A 15,615-nucleotide genomic window follows, 5' to 3' on the forward strand; every position below is an offset into this window, starting at 1 on the left:
GGGGTGGGGGGGAGATGCAACCTGCAGGAGGAGAGGAGAGGTTGGGATTGGTGCGACCTGCAGGTGGGGTGGGCAGGGGCAAGTGCCACCCATGAAGTGTACTGGAGAGAGCAGGCATGACCTGCTGATGGGGTTGGGTCCTCCCCAGCAAGCCAACATCCCCATCCCTTCCGCCCTTTCCCCTTCCCACCCCCCCGAATTGACTTGCTTGGCTTCAGCAACAGTGAATGCTGACAAAAGTGGCTGCACCCAGAGTGGCTTGTGGGATGGGGGTTGAGAGGGCTGGCTGGTCAGGGGTGGGGTGGGGGAAGGAAAATGGGCCATGGGGGCAAAAAATATCCCAGTGGGGGGTGGGGCATGAAAAAAGCAGTCCTGGAGCTGGGACTAGTGGTTGGGTTTTCCCAGCCCCAGGGCTGCTCAGGGAAAGTGTACAGAAGTTCTTTACACTGGTTTAACCTACATTGAATACGTTTTGATGCTATATAGATCCAGGTTTATCTTAAACCAGGTTCTACAATTTTTAGACTGGTCTGTGTGCATGGAACTTCTGTACAGTTACAGGTTTAGACTGATTGCTGTTCACTGAGAGCTGGTCTGTAAGTGTAAGGTTAGCACCAGGATAAGCTAAGTTTAAATCAGGTTGTCATTTTGAACCATTTAGGCCATTAATCTCCCTAAATGTCTGTACGTAGCCCAGAAGTCTCTCTTTTCCAACAGAAACAACACCAGATCTGGGAGTCCCCCTTATCTGTGGAAAGGGACAGGGAAGATACTTGAGTTGATCCTCTAGCCAAAATGTTTTCTCTGACAGATCAGTCCCTTTTGTTCAGAAAAGTATGGGTGGGTTGTAGCTCTAGCCACTGCCTTTTCTCATGTGAAGAGATAATTTTTCAGGCATGTAATCCATTGTTATTCAGGGAATTAGCAGAGATGAAAAATCTTCATGTTTTGTCATGTGTTTGTCCTTACTATAATCTATTATAGATACTCTCCTCTTCAATTTGTATGAGATATTTCTAATTCTGGTTGCAGCTTTATTTGACATTAAACCTTTCTTTACATTTTAAAGGATGTGATTCAAGCCATTAAAGAGACTGCATTTGTTACATCGGAATATCCTGTCATCCTTTCATTTGAAAATCATTGCAGGTATAAACTGCACTTCTCTTCCATTTTTAATAATGCGGTGAAGGAAAGATCCAACATATGATAAAGCTCAAAATATTAAAAGTCAAATGTACTTGGAAACATTGTGCAGAACTATGCAGATGAATTAGATTAGATGTCACTGAAAAGATTATGAATGTTTGCTTTAATGCCAGGTCAAGCTTTAGGCTGTTTTAATAACATAGTGTTTAATTCTGCAGAAAAGCAGTGAAGTATATTTGAATGTCACATTAGCAGAATGGCTTTCAGTCAGTTCATGCACTCCAGTAGTCCAAATAAATTCATGCTTTTCAGTGATTAGTTAGACTTTTACAGACACTTAACTGTATTTTAAAATAATGCTTGTCATCCTGGCCAAGGTGAGCAGCATAAAATATGAAAAATTCTCATTCCTTCTCTGGTAACTTTATTTACTGAATGACAACTATTTTTAAACCGTTTTAATAATTAACCAATGTCACTTTTTTCAGCAAATACCAACAGTACAAGATGTCAAAATACTGTGAAGATCTTTTTGGAGATCTCCTGTTGAAGCAACCTTTAGAAACACACCCAGTATGTAGCTTTAAAAACTCTCACTCTTACACAAATTCAGAGGTATGGTAGATTGGGATCACTCAGCATTAATGTAAAATCCTGCACACATCTACATTTTCAAACAGCTACTGATGTTGAGTGTCGCTGTTTTTGGATGCACAGCCTGGCCTTATGTGACTTCTTTCATTTCCTCTCTATGGGGCTCTGTCAAGAGGCTTGAGTATCCCTGTCCCTTTGCCCTGTTTTATAATGCTAGCTCCCATGAAAAATGTTTTAAATGTATTACATTTACTTGTCTCACGTTTTTGTGAAATCGCAGTCGGTGGTGCAAAGTCATACGTGCCTGATCTTAACTGGGGAGCAGCTGGTGCCTCTTATTTAATTTCCCTCTTTAATCTTATGCTTAATTAAGAACTGATTTAGCTGTTGTTGCTGCTGCAAGCATTACAGGAGGACTAGTGTAATTTGATGGAGTTTGAAAGCATTTTGATTAGTGCATGCCCAGAAAATCTAGCAAATAGTGAAGCAGACCTTTCTTCAGACGCATGGCCCACCAATATTCATTCTAGGGTTAATCATGTAGTACTCCTACATGGATCAGTGCCAGTGGTGACCTAGTGCTATCTGTTGCATCACTTTGCTGGAAAAGGCAGGAAGAGAGAAGGGCCTTTCTCCTCACTTTCTCAGCACCATCCCTTATACATTCTGGCCACCCCACCTTCGTGACATCATCCTGCATGGTTTGGCTTTTTTCTTTTCTCTTGCATATGACAGGTATATCCCTAAGCACATTTCTCATGGATGGCTGGCTCTAACCATCACTTGGCCCCGCCTCTACATACTCTTATTTTAAAAAAAATTGCCAAAAAAATCTGGTGCAACTTTGGAACTCATTTTTCATAATGAGTATTTCCATGTCTCCGATGTTTTTTTTTCTGTAAGGCAAACTTGGGACGGGGTCTCAAGCTGGCTGAAGTAGATTCACTCTTAAATTCAGGCAGATACCCCAGGGGACATCTGTCCTAACCTTGTTGCTTTTAATTGAACACTGACATTTTAGAGCCAAGGGAAATAAATGAAGCCTGCTTATACTGACATCTAGTGGCATTAAAATACATTCACTGTCAGGAATAATGGATGACTGAGTTAACTGGATTAAAATCGAAAATGAGTGTTAATGTGGAAGGTAATTGCACCAATTGCTATTTTTTCCAGGTATTGTTTGTCACCTTTAGTTTCTTCTCCTTCTATTTGGGTTTCAGGGCATGGTGGGCTGACAGTTGGTTCTCTCAGAATCTCTTAATTGTGGTCTTCAGCAACAATAGAGTTGAGTTGATTCAGATTCTACTAACAGGGCATTTATACATGTGCTCTGGGCCAAAGTAATTAAAGCACCCAGAGCATCTCATGTATCAGCATCCCTGCGCTGAAAAATGGCAGCAGTGTACTTTAACTAAAACTTGTCAAATTAGCTTTAGCTAAAGTGTCCCCGCCACCATTTTTTGGTGCAAGGACACTGATACACAAGATGGTAGAGTGTGCTGGAGTGCGGTAATTACCATGCTCCAGCAGACTCAGTTAATTGAGTCTGCTCTGATTAATCGAGTCTGCTCCGACATGCTGTGATTACAGTACGTCAGAGCAGCCGTGTTGCGTGTGTTTAGGTGCCCATAGAGACTAAATATTTGGCATGTGGGCATGCCAAGAGTTCTGTGCCCTGCTCAAAGACTCCTTCCTATGTTGGCCTGTATCTTCCAGTGCCAACTCACTCTTCCCTCACTGGAAGACCTAGACCCTTCCAACTTCAGTTCTAGGTGATAATTTCTTTGCTCTTCCTCCTCCCAACCCTGAGGCAGTGCCTATTGTAACACTCAAATAGGTACTCCTGTAGTATGGTTGTATCAGATAATGCTGTTCTCTGCTCTTTTCCATCTCATAGAGGGAATGAGGAATGGTCAGATGCTATTCCTCTCCTTTCCCAATCTGAAAGAAATCATTTAATAATTTCAGTATTGTATATTACTGCCTCAGTGGAGCATAAGAGGTGAATTATTTAGAAGGAGAAATAATAAATGGGTAGATTGTGACAAAGCCTGGGAGAAAGGGGAGGAACTCCCATAATATGTGCATCTCCAGGACACCCAGACTTTGGCAATAAATGTATAGTACTTGCTTCCTTCTTCTTGGAGGTGTGGAGTGAATGGAAAAAAGTTCCAACAGTTTTGCTGACATGGGGGTATGCTGACTAGTTGTAGCTATTCAGTCCAAGGTTAGTGGTGCTGCTTGCTCACACCCTGTTGCTTAAGGCCATGCCAAACATTAAAAGACAACCCCAGATGTATGAATAAAGTGGTTAGATCACCACAAATTATTCTTAATAAACTTTTCTTCTTTTCCAGCTTGAACCAGGTAGACACTTACCTTCCCCTAATGACCTGAAAAGAAAGATACTTATAAAAAACAAACGGCTAAAACCCGAAGTGGAAAAAAGTAAGTAATTAATCTAATCTGTCATTTAAACAAAGATATTTCCTTTAGATGACTGAATGTCAGGCCCATGACAGACATTAAATTTAAAATGTGATTAACCAGTTAATCACATCTTCAGTAGTAACCTGACCACGGGTTCATGCAATTAATGGTGTGATAAAACAAGCAATAAGCCACAAAGGTGTTACGTAGCATATGTGTAATAACTTTATGGCTGGTTCCCGTTGTGCCTTAAATTGAATATGTGATTAGTGTTAATCAGTTGATTGCTATTCTCAATTGCAGGAGCACACCAGAGTCCTTCAAAACTCCAGTGCAATCCTGAGGCTGGGAGCACCAGTCAGCTAATCAGTTGATCATGACCCCAGGCTTGCCATTCACCAGCAATGGGGCATGATTGGGATCTGATTTGCAATCCCACAGTTGTGCCTCCTGCCATATATGTGTGGCATGGCAAGAGGTGGATTGTTGGGATCACAGATTAGATCTCATTGCACCTTTAATTGAATGTCTGTCAGCAGCATCACATTGCCCCACTTCCCCTAAAGAATTTACAGTATGAATAATGTCCAAACGAAGGGTATATAGCATGGCGACTGTAAAGAAGATTCTTTTTACACTTGGGTTTCATATCAGTGGCAGAGCTTTATTCCCCTTGTAAATGTACTGGCTATAAATATATAGAACTGTAGAAATGTAATATTAGGTGGTTATATAATTTGCTGGCTAAAATGTAACAACGAAGCTGTTGCAAAGTAAATTCTTCCTACAGAAGGATGTATTTCATTAGTATGTTTTGCCAAAATAAAAAAAACAACAACCCAAATTAAGTCTCAAATGACTTTTTTTCTTACTTTGTAGCCATTCTTGGCATTTATCTCCTGTTCATAAATAATGATTTTGGTAGTTATGGTTTCTACTATGGCCAAGAATGGTAAACCCTATTCCCTCCCCCTTTGAAAACAATGGATAAACTCCTGTTGACTTCAGCAGTATAGGCAATACAAAATGAATTCAAAACCCCAGTTCTACATTATATTCAGGTGCAACATCAGCTCAGGTGTGGAATGTTTATCAGCCCATGAAAGTAGTTAGATATCTATTAATACTGAGAGCATCTACACGAGACACTTACTGCAGAGTTGCCTAATTAACTCCACAGTGAAGTGTCATTGGTCTATACCTACAGAGTTGTTAGGCCAGAGTAAACTAATTAACTCCACCATAGGTTTGTACTGCCAGATAAAAGTACTATCCTGTGGCAGAATTATTTATTCTGCTACAGCATACATGTAGACACTGATGGGGCTGGCTGGGGCACAAGAGTGTTTAAGTGCAGGGGACTGCCTGCCAGCTATCTGCACACTGAAGCACCCTTGTGCCCCAGCCAGCCCCTCTGCAGCACATTGAGCCAGGCTGAAGCAGCCTGGGCTGGCAGACTGACCACCTAGACCCTCTGCTAGATGGGGCTGCATGCCCCCAGCTCGATATACTGTGGTCCCAGGTGCACATGTAAGCATTGTTGCCCAAAAGCAATAAACTCTGGTGCAAACTGTGCCAGAATTTATTGCATTGTATTAAAATGCATGTGTAAATGTTTCCACTGTAAACAAGAACCCAACAGTTGTACAGCTTTTTCAAGCTATCCCTAAAAGTACTGAGCCTCTTTGGTTCTTGTGTAAATGTTTGTTGCTGACCTCATCCTGTTTAATATTGAGCACCGAGAGCTCTTGTTAAATTCAGGACTGTGAGAAATAACCCCTAATCATTCAGGATATTTTCATGTGTTATGATTTAAATGGTTTAGTGCTGGATATGGACTGCTCAGTAAACAGTTGTATATTTGTTTCTCTCCATTTTTTCAACAGAACAATTGGAGGCCTTAAAAAAGATGATGGAGGCTGGGGAAACTGCTGCCCCTGTGAGTATCCTAGAGGATGACAATGAAGAAGAAATAGAAAGTGGTAAGGATTTTACAAGTGATGCTTCTCAGAAGATATTTTTGCATGATGAAATGTATTTGTCCTGATTTGTAAATGGTAATTCTTTAAACTCAAAGCACATGTGAAATAAAGGAAAATGTGACAAGAAAAACTAGAGTACTAGACGATTAGAAAAGTGCTGCATTAGCACTTTCACTGTTTATCCTTCTTCCATTGTACCCCTATTTTGGCATGTTTAGCAACAAACCAGGCATATCCATCACATGTTTTTTCAATATTCCCATTTATTTTATTAATTTGTTGCTTTGCACTTTATCAAGGGCTATTTCTTTAAGATATGAGAGTGATGTAGCACAATAATCAAATTGCAAAAGCAGACTAATGAATGAATAATCAAATTGCAAAAGCTTACAGAAAGAGAAAAAGATAAAAGAATGTAATTATAAAAAGGGGGAAAGTAGAAAGAGTGGGCTTTTATCTGCCATATATTGCCATTATGGGAGGTAATTTGTTTTTCTTCCTGTGATAAATTATTTATTATGCAAAAATATTTGCTTTTGCCTTCTGAAACTACCCTTATTTTTCAATTTAATTATAAATACTACAAAGTAAGCTTTTTCTCCAGTGTACTGAAAGCCAGTCTTTTAAAAAGTATTTATTTGAATTTGGTCACCTTCGTGTTGATCTCTCTCTTCACATATGTGGCATGTTGCCAGTGCAATAAGGAAATGATTTTGGATCTATGCCTTTCCTGGCTGGTAGAGCCAGTGGGTAAAGGTGGAGTTTCCTGCTTGTGGGAATTGATTGCACTTGTGTTAGAGGTTAAACTGCCTGTTGCTTTGAAAGAAGCATTAATGTTGTTTTGCTAAAATATTCCTTTGTTCATATGAGCTAATTGATCAGAATTGCATCTCTTCTTCTTGGGTAAGATTGGGAAAACGATTGTGGCAAGGTCATTCTGTCAGTACTAAATGCCTTTGAAATTTGTGAAACTGGGTAGAAAACTCACTTGGGCCCAGATACTACTTTGGTGATATCGGTCAGTGATTTCTCCAGAGCACTGGTAAAGTCCGTGGTGGGATGGTTAGATATTTCAAATGCCTTTGAAACAATTGATGGTCAGGCATTCTCAACTCGCCAGTGGATGCTGGTGGGAGTAGATTCAGCTGCTCTTAAGTGGCTTTCTTCCTTTTTCTTGGAGAGGTCTAGCACATAATTCTGAGCAATTTATCTTCTCCTGGAAGAGCTGTCAAAGAGTAGGGAGATGCTGGGAGGCATTCTGTTACTCCTTGCCCCAATTTTATGTGTATAAAGGCTTGTTAAGAGAGTTAGGCATGGGAAGCTGGTTACTCCCAACTTTGTCCCTATCATATCCATGAATGTAGGTATGGGGTGCCTCAGCCAGTATTCTTGTGCAGGGTAAGACATAAAACAGAGTAAATTGACTGAACCACAACTCACTGAAGTGATGATCAGCAAAGCAGCTGGAGGGATAGTAGAAGTACTATTAGGGAGTATGTCTGGTACTAATTATTAATGTTTGTAACTTGTTAGTTACTTTAAAATTCCAGTGGCTGTTTGAGCTAGATTCTTCTACTCTACATGTAGCCACATCCACATGACAAGTGGCACAATTTTGGGATCACGGATCAGGTCCCAATCCCACCTTTTCTATTTGCCAGTGGAGGGGTATATATGTAGAACATTTTTACGCATGGTTTGCTCTTTTATGGCACCTTACATTGGGTCTATGAGTAACACCTTTGCAATTTATGTTAATAGTGGCATAAATGTCACATGTAGAAGGGGCCTAAAGTACATACATGAACTTAGGCCTCTAAGTACAATCCTATTCCACCCTGCTTAAGACTTTGAAAAATTGTTAAGGCAAAAGTTTGATAGGTACTTCTCATCATTACTGTTTTGTGACCCTCAGTTTTGAGGGAAAGATGATGGCGTGTTTCAAAAATAGATTCATTAATGGATTTTCAGGACTTGAACAAGATACAGTAGAACTTCCACTTAGACACCTAAGAAATGCAGAGTAGAGCCTGGCCCTCAGTGTTGCTGTAATCCAGTCAACTTTCTAGTATCCTTGCCTGCCTACAAAATTACAACCTTTTCATTCATATGCAGAGCATTGCTCCCGTTATCTTTGCTTTCTTGCCACAAAGATAGATTTAACAGTGGGGATCTACATGGTGACACCTTGATACAGGGGTGGGCAATTATTTGGTCCCACAAGCCACATAGGCAGTTCTGGAGAGCTGCCATGGGCTGGTCAGCACCATCCCCGCTACCCCTGCAATAGCCTGGAGCCCACACATCCTGTGGCTCCTCCCTGTCACCACCAACATTTCATAGCTCCAACCCCAGACCCAGCCTGCCCTGCACCCACCCAGCTGGAACCTGCACTCACAGCCCTGAACCTGGTCTGCCCCACACCTGCTCCAGACCACCTGCCTGCACTGAGCAGTGGCAGCAGCCAGGCAGAAGCTGCTGCTCAGCTTGGGGGAGAAGTGGCCCCTCCCCCTCACCACTGCCAGGCCCTTCTTGCTTCAGCCCCCGCAAACCATGCCTGGACTACCCTGCAGCTCCTCTCCACTGCAATCACCGTTGCCTCTGAGCTGCCCTACAAGGCAGTGGTGGCAGTGCAGAGGAGCCACAGGGCAGCCTGGGCATAAGCATTGGGTGATTTCAGTGAGAAGGGCCTGGCACTGGCGAAGGGGAGGAGCTGCTTTTCCCCCATGCTGAGCAGCAGCTTCTGACCTGCCACTGCTCAGCCTGGGTGAGTGAGTCTGAAGCAGGTGCAGGGCAGGCTAGAGTCAGGGCTGTGCACGCAGGTTCTGGCTGTTTGGGAGCTGGTCCACTCCACCAGGCTGATTCCAGAGTGGGCACGGGGCAGGCTGGGGTCAGTGCTTTGCGCGCAGGTCCTCACCAGTACCACACAGCTGGGGCCAGTGGCAGCAGCAGCTGGAAGCAGCCATCACAACCTGGGCTACCTAGAAAGGCAGTCCAGCTGCAGTGCCACCCCAGCCCTGCAGTGTGCCCAGGGGGTGGTGGGATGTGCCACAGACTGAATGGCGGATGGGACAGGCAGGACTGAAGGACCTGCTGTGGACTGGACAAAGTCTCCCCATGGACTGGATCCAGCTTGTGAGCCATACTTTGCCCACCCCTACCTTAATACCACTCAGAGACTGAAGCTGGTGCAGAATGCTGTACGGGCAGTCCTCAGACTTATGACACAATTGGCTCCTGAAAACCATGTCTCAAGTCAACACTGTAAGTCGGAACCAATTTTCCCATAGGAACAATGTTATAAATGGGGGATTGGTTCCTTTACCATGCTTGACACAGCTGCCTCCAGCTGGTAAGTCTGTTGTGGTGGGGGAGCAGATCAAAAGCCCTGCAGTGAGAGAGGGGCTGGGGCTGGGGCTGGGACTGGGACAAGAGCTGCCCAGCCAGTAGGCGGGGGTGTGGGAAGGGGTGGGTGGCTCCCGCCGCTGTGGGCTGCTGGTCTGGGAGCTGCTTATCTAGCAGCTCATCCAGTGGCTCTCACCACTGTGTGCTGCTGGTCTGGGGTGGGGAGGGGGGTGTTTGCCCTGGATCTGTGTGGGGCAGGTGGGGGAGAGGGCTGGCCTGGCTTCCACGCGTCTCCCAGAGGAGCCATGGCTTCACCCCGCCCCACCAGGGCAAGCGGCAACAGCAGGGCATGGTGGGGAGTGCTTCCCTGGATCAGGGTGGGGCAGGGGTATGGTGGTAAGCCACCCTAAAATTCCTCATAGCCCCTACCACCCACCTGGAGTGCAGCCCAGTGCAGCTCTGGCTCTGCGAACCCCACACAGATCCAGGAGCAAACCCCTCCTCCCCCATGCCCTGCTGCCACTTGCCCAGCAAGTGCGAGGCCAGGGCAGCTCTGGCTGCTGCAAACCGCTTGTCCATAGGCAACACAATTGCTTCACCCCACCCTGGCTGGGTGAGCGTCAAATAGGCGTAGCCCCCACTGCTAGCACTTTCTGCCGCTGGCCCAGAGCGTGGCCCGGGGCAGCTTTGGCCTTGCCCACCCCACACAGATCCAGGAGCACATGCCCTCCCAGACGGGTGACATGCAGTGGCAAGAGCTGCAGCCCCTCCCGCCTACCTGTCCCAGCCCCAGCCCCAATCCCTACCTCACCGTGGGAGCATTGATCTGCCCCCCACTATGTCCCACCACAACAGACTTAGCAGCTGTGTCCACCGTTGTAAAGTCGAAACCCCATTGGAACTTTGAAACAGTGTCGTAATTTACAAAGGTCGTAAGTTCTGTTTGTTGCAACTTGAACAGCCGTAAATCAAGGACTGCCTGTACCTCACTTACTGAGTAGGGCTGGGAGCGTATGATACCAGTTCTCAAGGTTCTGTGCTGGCGTCCCTGTGGTCTCTAAATTAAGATTAAAGTGTTGGATTATGATCTATAAAGTACTGAGTGGCCCAGAACCAGCCTATCTCTACAGGTCTCTTCTCCCTCCATGTGACATACTGTCACCATTACAAGCAGCAGATCCGCACCTGACAGATTCCCCCTCACAACAAAAGGAAGGGTATGGCTGGCAAGGGAAGAGCTAGAATTTTCTTCTCTGCTTGATCGGAAGTACGCTTCCTTGGTAATGAAGGAGCACAAGAGAGAATCTGTAGCTGGCTGGCAGAATTCCTGTTAAGATTATTAATTTTAGTGCTGCTGGGATTTTGTTGCATTATTAATTATGTGTTAGAGTGCCTAGAGATTTAGTTATGCGGCATCTTAATTATTATTTATATCTAAATAAATAATTTGTAAAAAAAAAAAAAAAAAAAGATTCCGTGTCATAGCACATGACCATACTGCTTTCTTTGAAGACACTAGTTCTATATATAAAAGAAGCTTCTAAAAATAAATAAAAGTGGTTCTTGTTTTACAGGGAATTGTACAGAAGGAAAGAGACTGTACAGACATATGAGAAGTCATGTGGTGGTATCAGAAGATTTTGAATTTTATATTTTAAGAGTTATTCTTTATTTCCTTGTTTTTTACACAATTTTTTTTTTTTGTATTTTTCCTGTCAAATGAATATCTTTAAGAAATATATGGAGCAAATCTTTTTATATCTATGCATGCAGTACAGGAATTTGAGGTATTCTGTGAAAGCTGCCAGTACTTGCTGGAAATCTTACTGTTTTCCTGTTTTTACTTTTGCTTTCAGAAGTGAGCTTATTCAATAGGTCTGATGATTTTATAATTGTTTCCACAAAAACTATATACCATTTGTTTTTCTTGTTTATTCCTTTCTTCCTCCCATTCCTATGTAGTTGACCAAGAAGAAGAAGCTCATCCAGAGTTCAAATTTGGAAGTGAACTTTCTGCAGATGATTTGAGTCAAAAAGAAGTTGTTGCCAACAGTGTCAAAAAGGTAGGATTGTCTCCTATATGCATTTTTGCAGGAAGGTTTTCCACAGAGTGTGTTGGAAAAGAGCTTTCATTGAGGGGGGTAGTATCATAATCCAGTTAAGTTTTAGATGGAAGTTTGATATAAATCACATAAGCATTTTCTAACCCAGTTGCTGATGTTTAAATTCATGACAACTTAAATTTTTACAGGTTAATGCCTACTGTATTTATTTATTTAATTAACATTTCCATTGGACCAAATGGGGTCCATACCTGGGAAAGTACCATGCCCAAACTTCAGGATCTGACTGAAAATAGTTAAAAATAATTTCATGCATTTGTAGCAGTCCTGGCTTTGACACTGAATTTTTCATCACTGAAACATTCTGGCCTCTTTTCTCCTGCTTGGCTTGTTTTGGAGCTTGCTCCAGAGATCAATACCAATAGGGAAATTCTCCTTGTTATTCAGACTGCCTTTGGCAGTGTATCTTTCCAGAGCAGTATCAGAGGAGCCTGCTCACTTTCTCTTTGATTCAGCATCCTTGCTGCTGCGGGTCCTAACAGAGTTTTGTACTGAACTGCAGTTTTAACATTGCTGCTAAGTCTGTTTTACTTACTGAACCAGGAGGCCCTCAGATGTGCTAGTGGTGGTTCTCAAAGTAGTCAGTCATCCTTTGTATGTGCCCTAAGGTCACTACTTGGATCTTTCACTGAACAATGACTTGATAATTAATCCTGATTCTTTAAGTATATAAATGGAGTGCTGTGTCACCATTTTTCTGTCTAAGGCACTTTCTTAGTGGTGACAGGTTATAACTGGAGGTGGCACAAAAGGACACTCAAGGAACGGTACTCCAGTGGCAAGTAAATTTTACCATCTCATGAGACGGGCAGAAGGGTTTTTCTAAAGGCAGGCACTTGCAAGGTAGTCTCAACGCCTTTGTCTTCACAGTCTGGACAACTTGAGTGTATTACTCCCTCTCTTTCTTTCTCCATGTAACCTTCCAGCCCTCAGCTCTGACAAATGATTACCCTGTGGCTTTCTTCATCCTATCAGTATAGTTACATGCACCTTTCCATATCTTTTGTATGCGAATTGGAAAGATACTGCAAACCTTTGAGAGTCAAAGCGAGGTGAATCAGGTGGTAAAATGAAAAGGGATATAATTTCAAGATTTTTTTAAAAGATGTTGAGATTTTGTTTTCTTTTATGCCTGCGAGCATGTCTTTCTGCAGTTTGTTTGGGTAATATATTTATTTTTTCTTAGGTTGTTGAAGATTTGGAGCAAGAAAATAATAAAAAGGTAATTCATACAGGATGTTATTTTATTTCTTTTATTTTTAAGCACACCCATCGTCAACATCCCCTTCTTAATGATATGCCTGTTTTAGTCTCTAGTTTTCTGTGTTTACAGAGTATTTTTGACTGTCACAGTGATTCCTTCTCCTTTGTACTACTGGTGGCTAGAAGCACCATCTTCTTCCCTTCTCCTTTTCCACAGAGTTTAGGGAAAATGAGTGGTGGCAATACTGGGGATGGATGGAGCAATGTGTCCTTGCTTGGAAGCTTTTTGTCTCAGTACAAATGACTCATGTTCAGTCTTGTGTGTGTGGGACAGGGAGATGCCTTGATAGGGATTGAAAGATGCCACCCTAGTTGCATTTTCCTCTTCCCTCATCCCTTTTCCAATTTATTTTTATTTTTCCTCCTTTTAATTTCCATTGGCATATCTGCATTTCATAGTTTGTAGGGTCTGAAGGGACCTGAGCAGATCATCCTCCAAAATGCCCTTTGCTGATTTCCCTCCCTGTTTTTTTTTTTCCTGTTTCTTCTCTTCCACCGTCTAAATCGATTTCCGACTCCTACCTTGTTGCAATGTTTTCTGCTTTTGAAGGGAGCCAAGCATGATGTTTTAAAGTACCCAAACAGCAACCCTTTCCTGAGAGAGGTGCTCCCTGAAATGTTAATTTTCACCCTCTTCAGACATCTGTTGTCGTCATCGTTGTTGTTGTTGTTACGCAGTCCTTCTGCTCAAGGCAGTAATTGTCATCCCATTCCCAAATCCAAGTCTTTACATCCTAGATCCACTACTGTGATATTGAATAGAAAGTTAGAATATTGGTTTCAAATTAGGTGTAACTGGATGCTTACATATTAAATTATTGACTGATAGATTGACTTGGAAAAATGGGCACTGGTAGAACAGTTGCATTGTTGGTATGTCATGTAGTTATAATTCTGGGGCCCTATTTCCTTGCAGCAGGATGCAGACCATTCCCATTGGCTTCTATCCCACTGCAATACATATCATGTATACATTTCAGGACAGAGATTATAAAAAAGTGACTAGTGCCTAATTTTTAAATGGTGAGTTTAGAAAATCAGGCCTCTTGAAGACATCTCAAATTTATCATCCAAAAATTGAAACACCAAAAGTAACCAGTCACTCCTGAAAAGATGTGGACAGCATTTGTTTTAATCCACAGCTGTCCAAGCCCCCCTGCAGCACACAACATAGGCAGCTTGGCTCCCTCCTTTGCAGAGCAGGTAATGCACACAGGCCAGCACCCTCCCCTAGCCTGTGTCCAGCACAGCCAGCCTAGCCACCTCCAGCCTCCTCCTCCAGAGGAGTGGGGGGGAGGCGCTGAATACCCTGCCTGCAAGAACACAAGAACAGTGGGCTGAGTGGCGGCCAGGTAGGAGCTTGCAGGCTACATGAAGTCAACAGACAACCAGTTGGACAGTGCTGTTTTAATCTGTAGTTCTGTTAAAAAAAAACAACAAAACTAATGTCATAACAAAAGATGGGTGTCCAGTATCGTTACAGAATGTTAGTGCTTTAGTTAACAGGAGCACATTCCTGCAAACTGTCATAGAGAAGTAGGACAGGAAGGGACCTCCAGACATTATATTGTCCAACCCTTGCTTGAGGCTGGATCATCCCAAATGAAACCATTCCATACACGTGCTTGTCTGACCTATTCCTAAAACGACATAATCAACCCCGTTACACAGCTGTAAGACATATTGCCCCAGAAAAACCACTAAGACTACCCTAACCTGCCAGAGGTAAAGCAGGGAATGTGGGCTGTCAGGGTCCTGCCACTGCAAAGGTTGTTAAAATGGAGAGATCCAGGGAAGAGGGCCATTTCCCCACTACAAAGGAAGGCTGCTTTGTGTCAGATGCTCTTGTTAAGTCTCACAGAGACAGCTTGCAGGAACAAGTGCTGTTATGTAACATTAAAATAAAATGTTAATCTGGTTATGTGAATCATTGAAAATGTAATTTAAATGTAAAATGCCAACCAGACAGCATAACCAGTCTCACTGCAGTTACTCAGCTTCCCCAGGGCTCTTTCAAACTGGCAAGAAATGCCCTTTCGTGTTAGACCCAAGTGTTTACAGGTTAGATGAATCTAAGGAGAGTAAAGCTCCCCTGCTTTCTGTTATGGGGACACTGTCTTCCTATATTGTGGTATAGTCAGATAGTTTCATTTTACTTTAAAGTTCATATCAGTATTACAAGGCAGGTCACACACGTGGGGACATAATATTAGCAAATAGATTTTATTTTTCTTCCCTCCTGCAGTCTCTGAATAAATGAGATGCAGCAGATGGAGGTGCTGTTTGTTCTGCTTTGGTGTTGTTGCAAAAGCAAGATTATTTTTGCTTGAAAAAACTTTCTCCACTACTTATAGTTGGCCATAGTTTCCTGTTAGGAAAGAAACAATTATTTCGTGACAAGCATTTAATGCATTTTAAAAATCAATGGAAGTGTTACCATATTGGTGTATTTGCAGGTTTATCATTGCATCCATTGGAAGATTCACTGTGAGAAGCAGTAGTCTAATAGGGGTGGGTGAATGGGACACCAGCCCCCAGTCTCCAGCTTAATATGGGCACAAGTATTGTGCCCCACACCCCACGGAGTCTACAACCTGGCAGCAAAAGCAGCTCCATAGTGTTGCTGTTGCAGCAGCATCTGGGTATCTGGACCCCATGGTGCTGCTATAGGAGCAGCAGCCTGGGTAGGCAGCCCACACTGCAGCTGCAGAAGCAGTAGCAGCCAG

At 43.1% G+C, this 15,615-nt stretch overlaps 1 protein-coding gene across 4 annotated transcripts in view; it reads left to right on the forward strand.

Annotated features, from left to right (window-relative positions):
* PLCB4 (phospholipase C beta 4) overlaps nucleotides 1-15,615 on the forward strand; it is a 315,512-nt gene that overhangs the window by 221,157 nt on the left and 78,740 nt on the right. For all 4 annotated transcript variants that reach the window (XM_019549095.1, XM_019549097.1, XM_019549098.1 and 1 more), the window contains 6 exons: nucleotides 1,070-1,149; nucleotides 1,638-1,722; nucleotides 4,104-4,194; nucleotides 6,063-6,158; nucleotides 11,466-11,566; nucleotides 12,813-12,848. In XM_019549095.1, the coding sequence (XP_019404640.1) occupies nucleotides 1,070-1,149; nucleotides 1,638-1,722; nucleotides 4,104-4,194; nucleotides 6,063-6,158; nucleotides 11,466-11,566; nucleotides 12,813-12,848 (489 nt within the window). The remainder of the gene's footprint in view (nucleotides 1-1,069; nucleotides 1,150-1,637; nucleotides 1,723-4,103; nucleotides 4,195-6,062; nucleotides 6,159-11,465; nucleotides 11,567-12,812; nucleotides 12,849-15,615) is intronic.

Source organism: Crocodylus porosus, unplaced genomic scaffold (assembly GCF_001723895.1).
Source record: "Crocodylus porosus isolate Cpor-Errol unplaced genomic scaffold, CroPor_comp1, whole genome shotgun sequence".
In the NCBI taxonomy this organism is placed as follows: Eukaryota; Metazoa; Chordata; order Crocodylia; family Crocodylidae; genus Crocodylus; species Crocodylus porosus.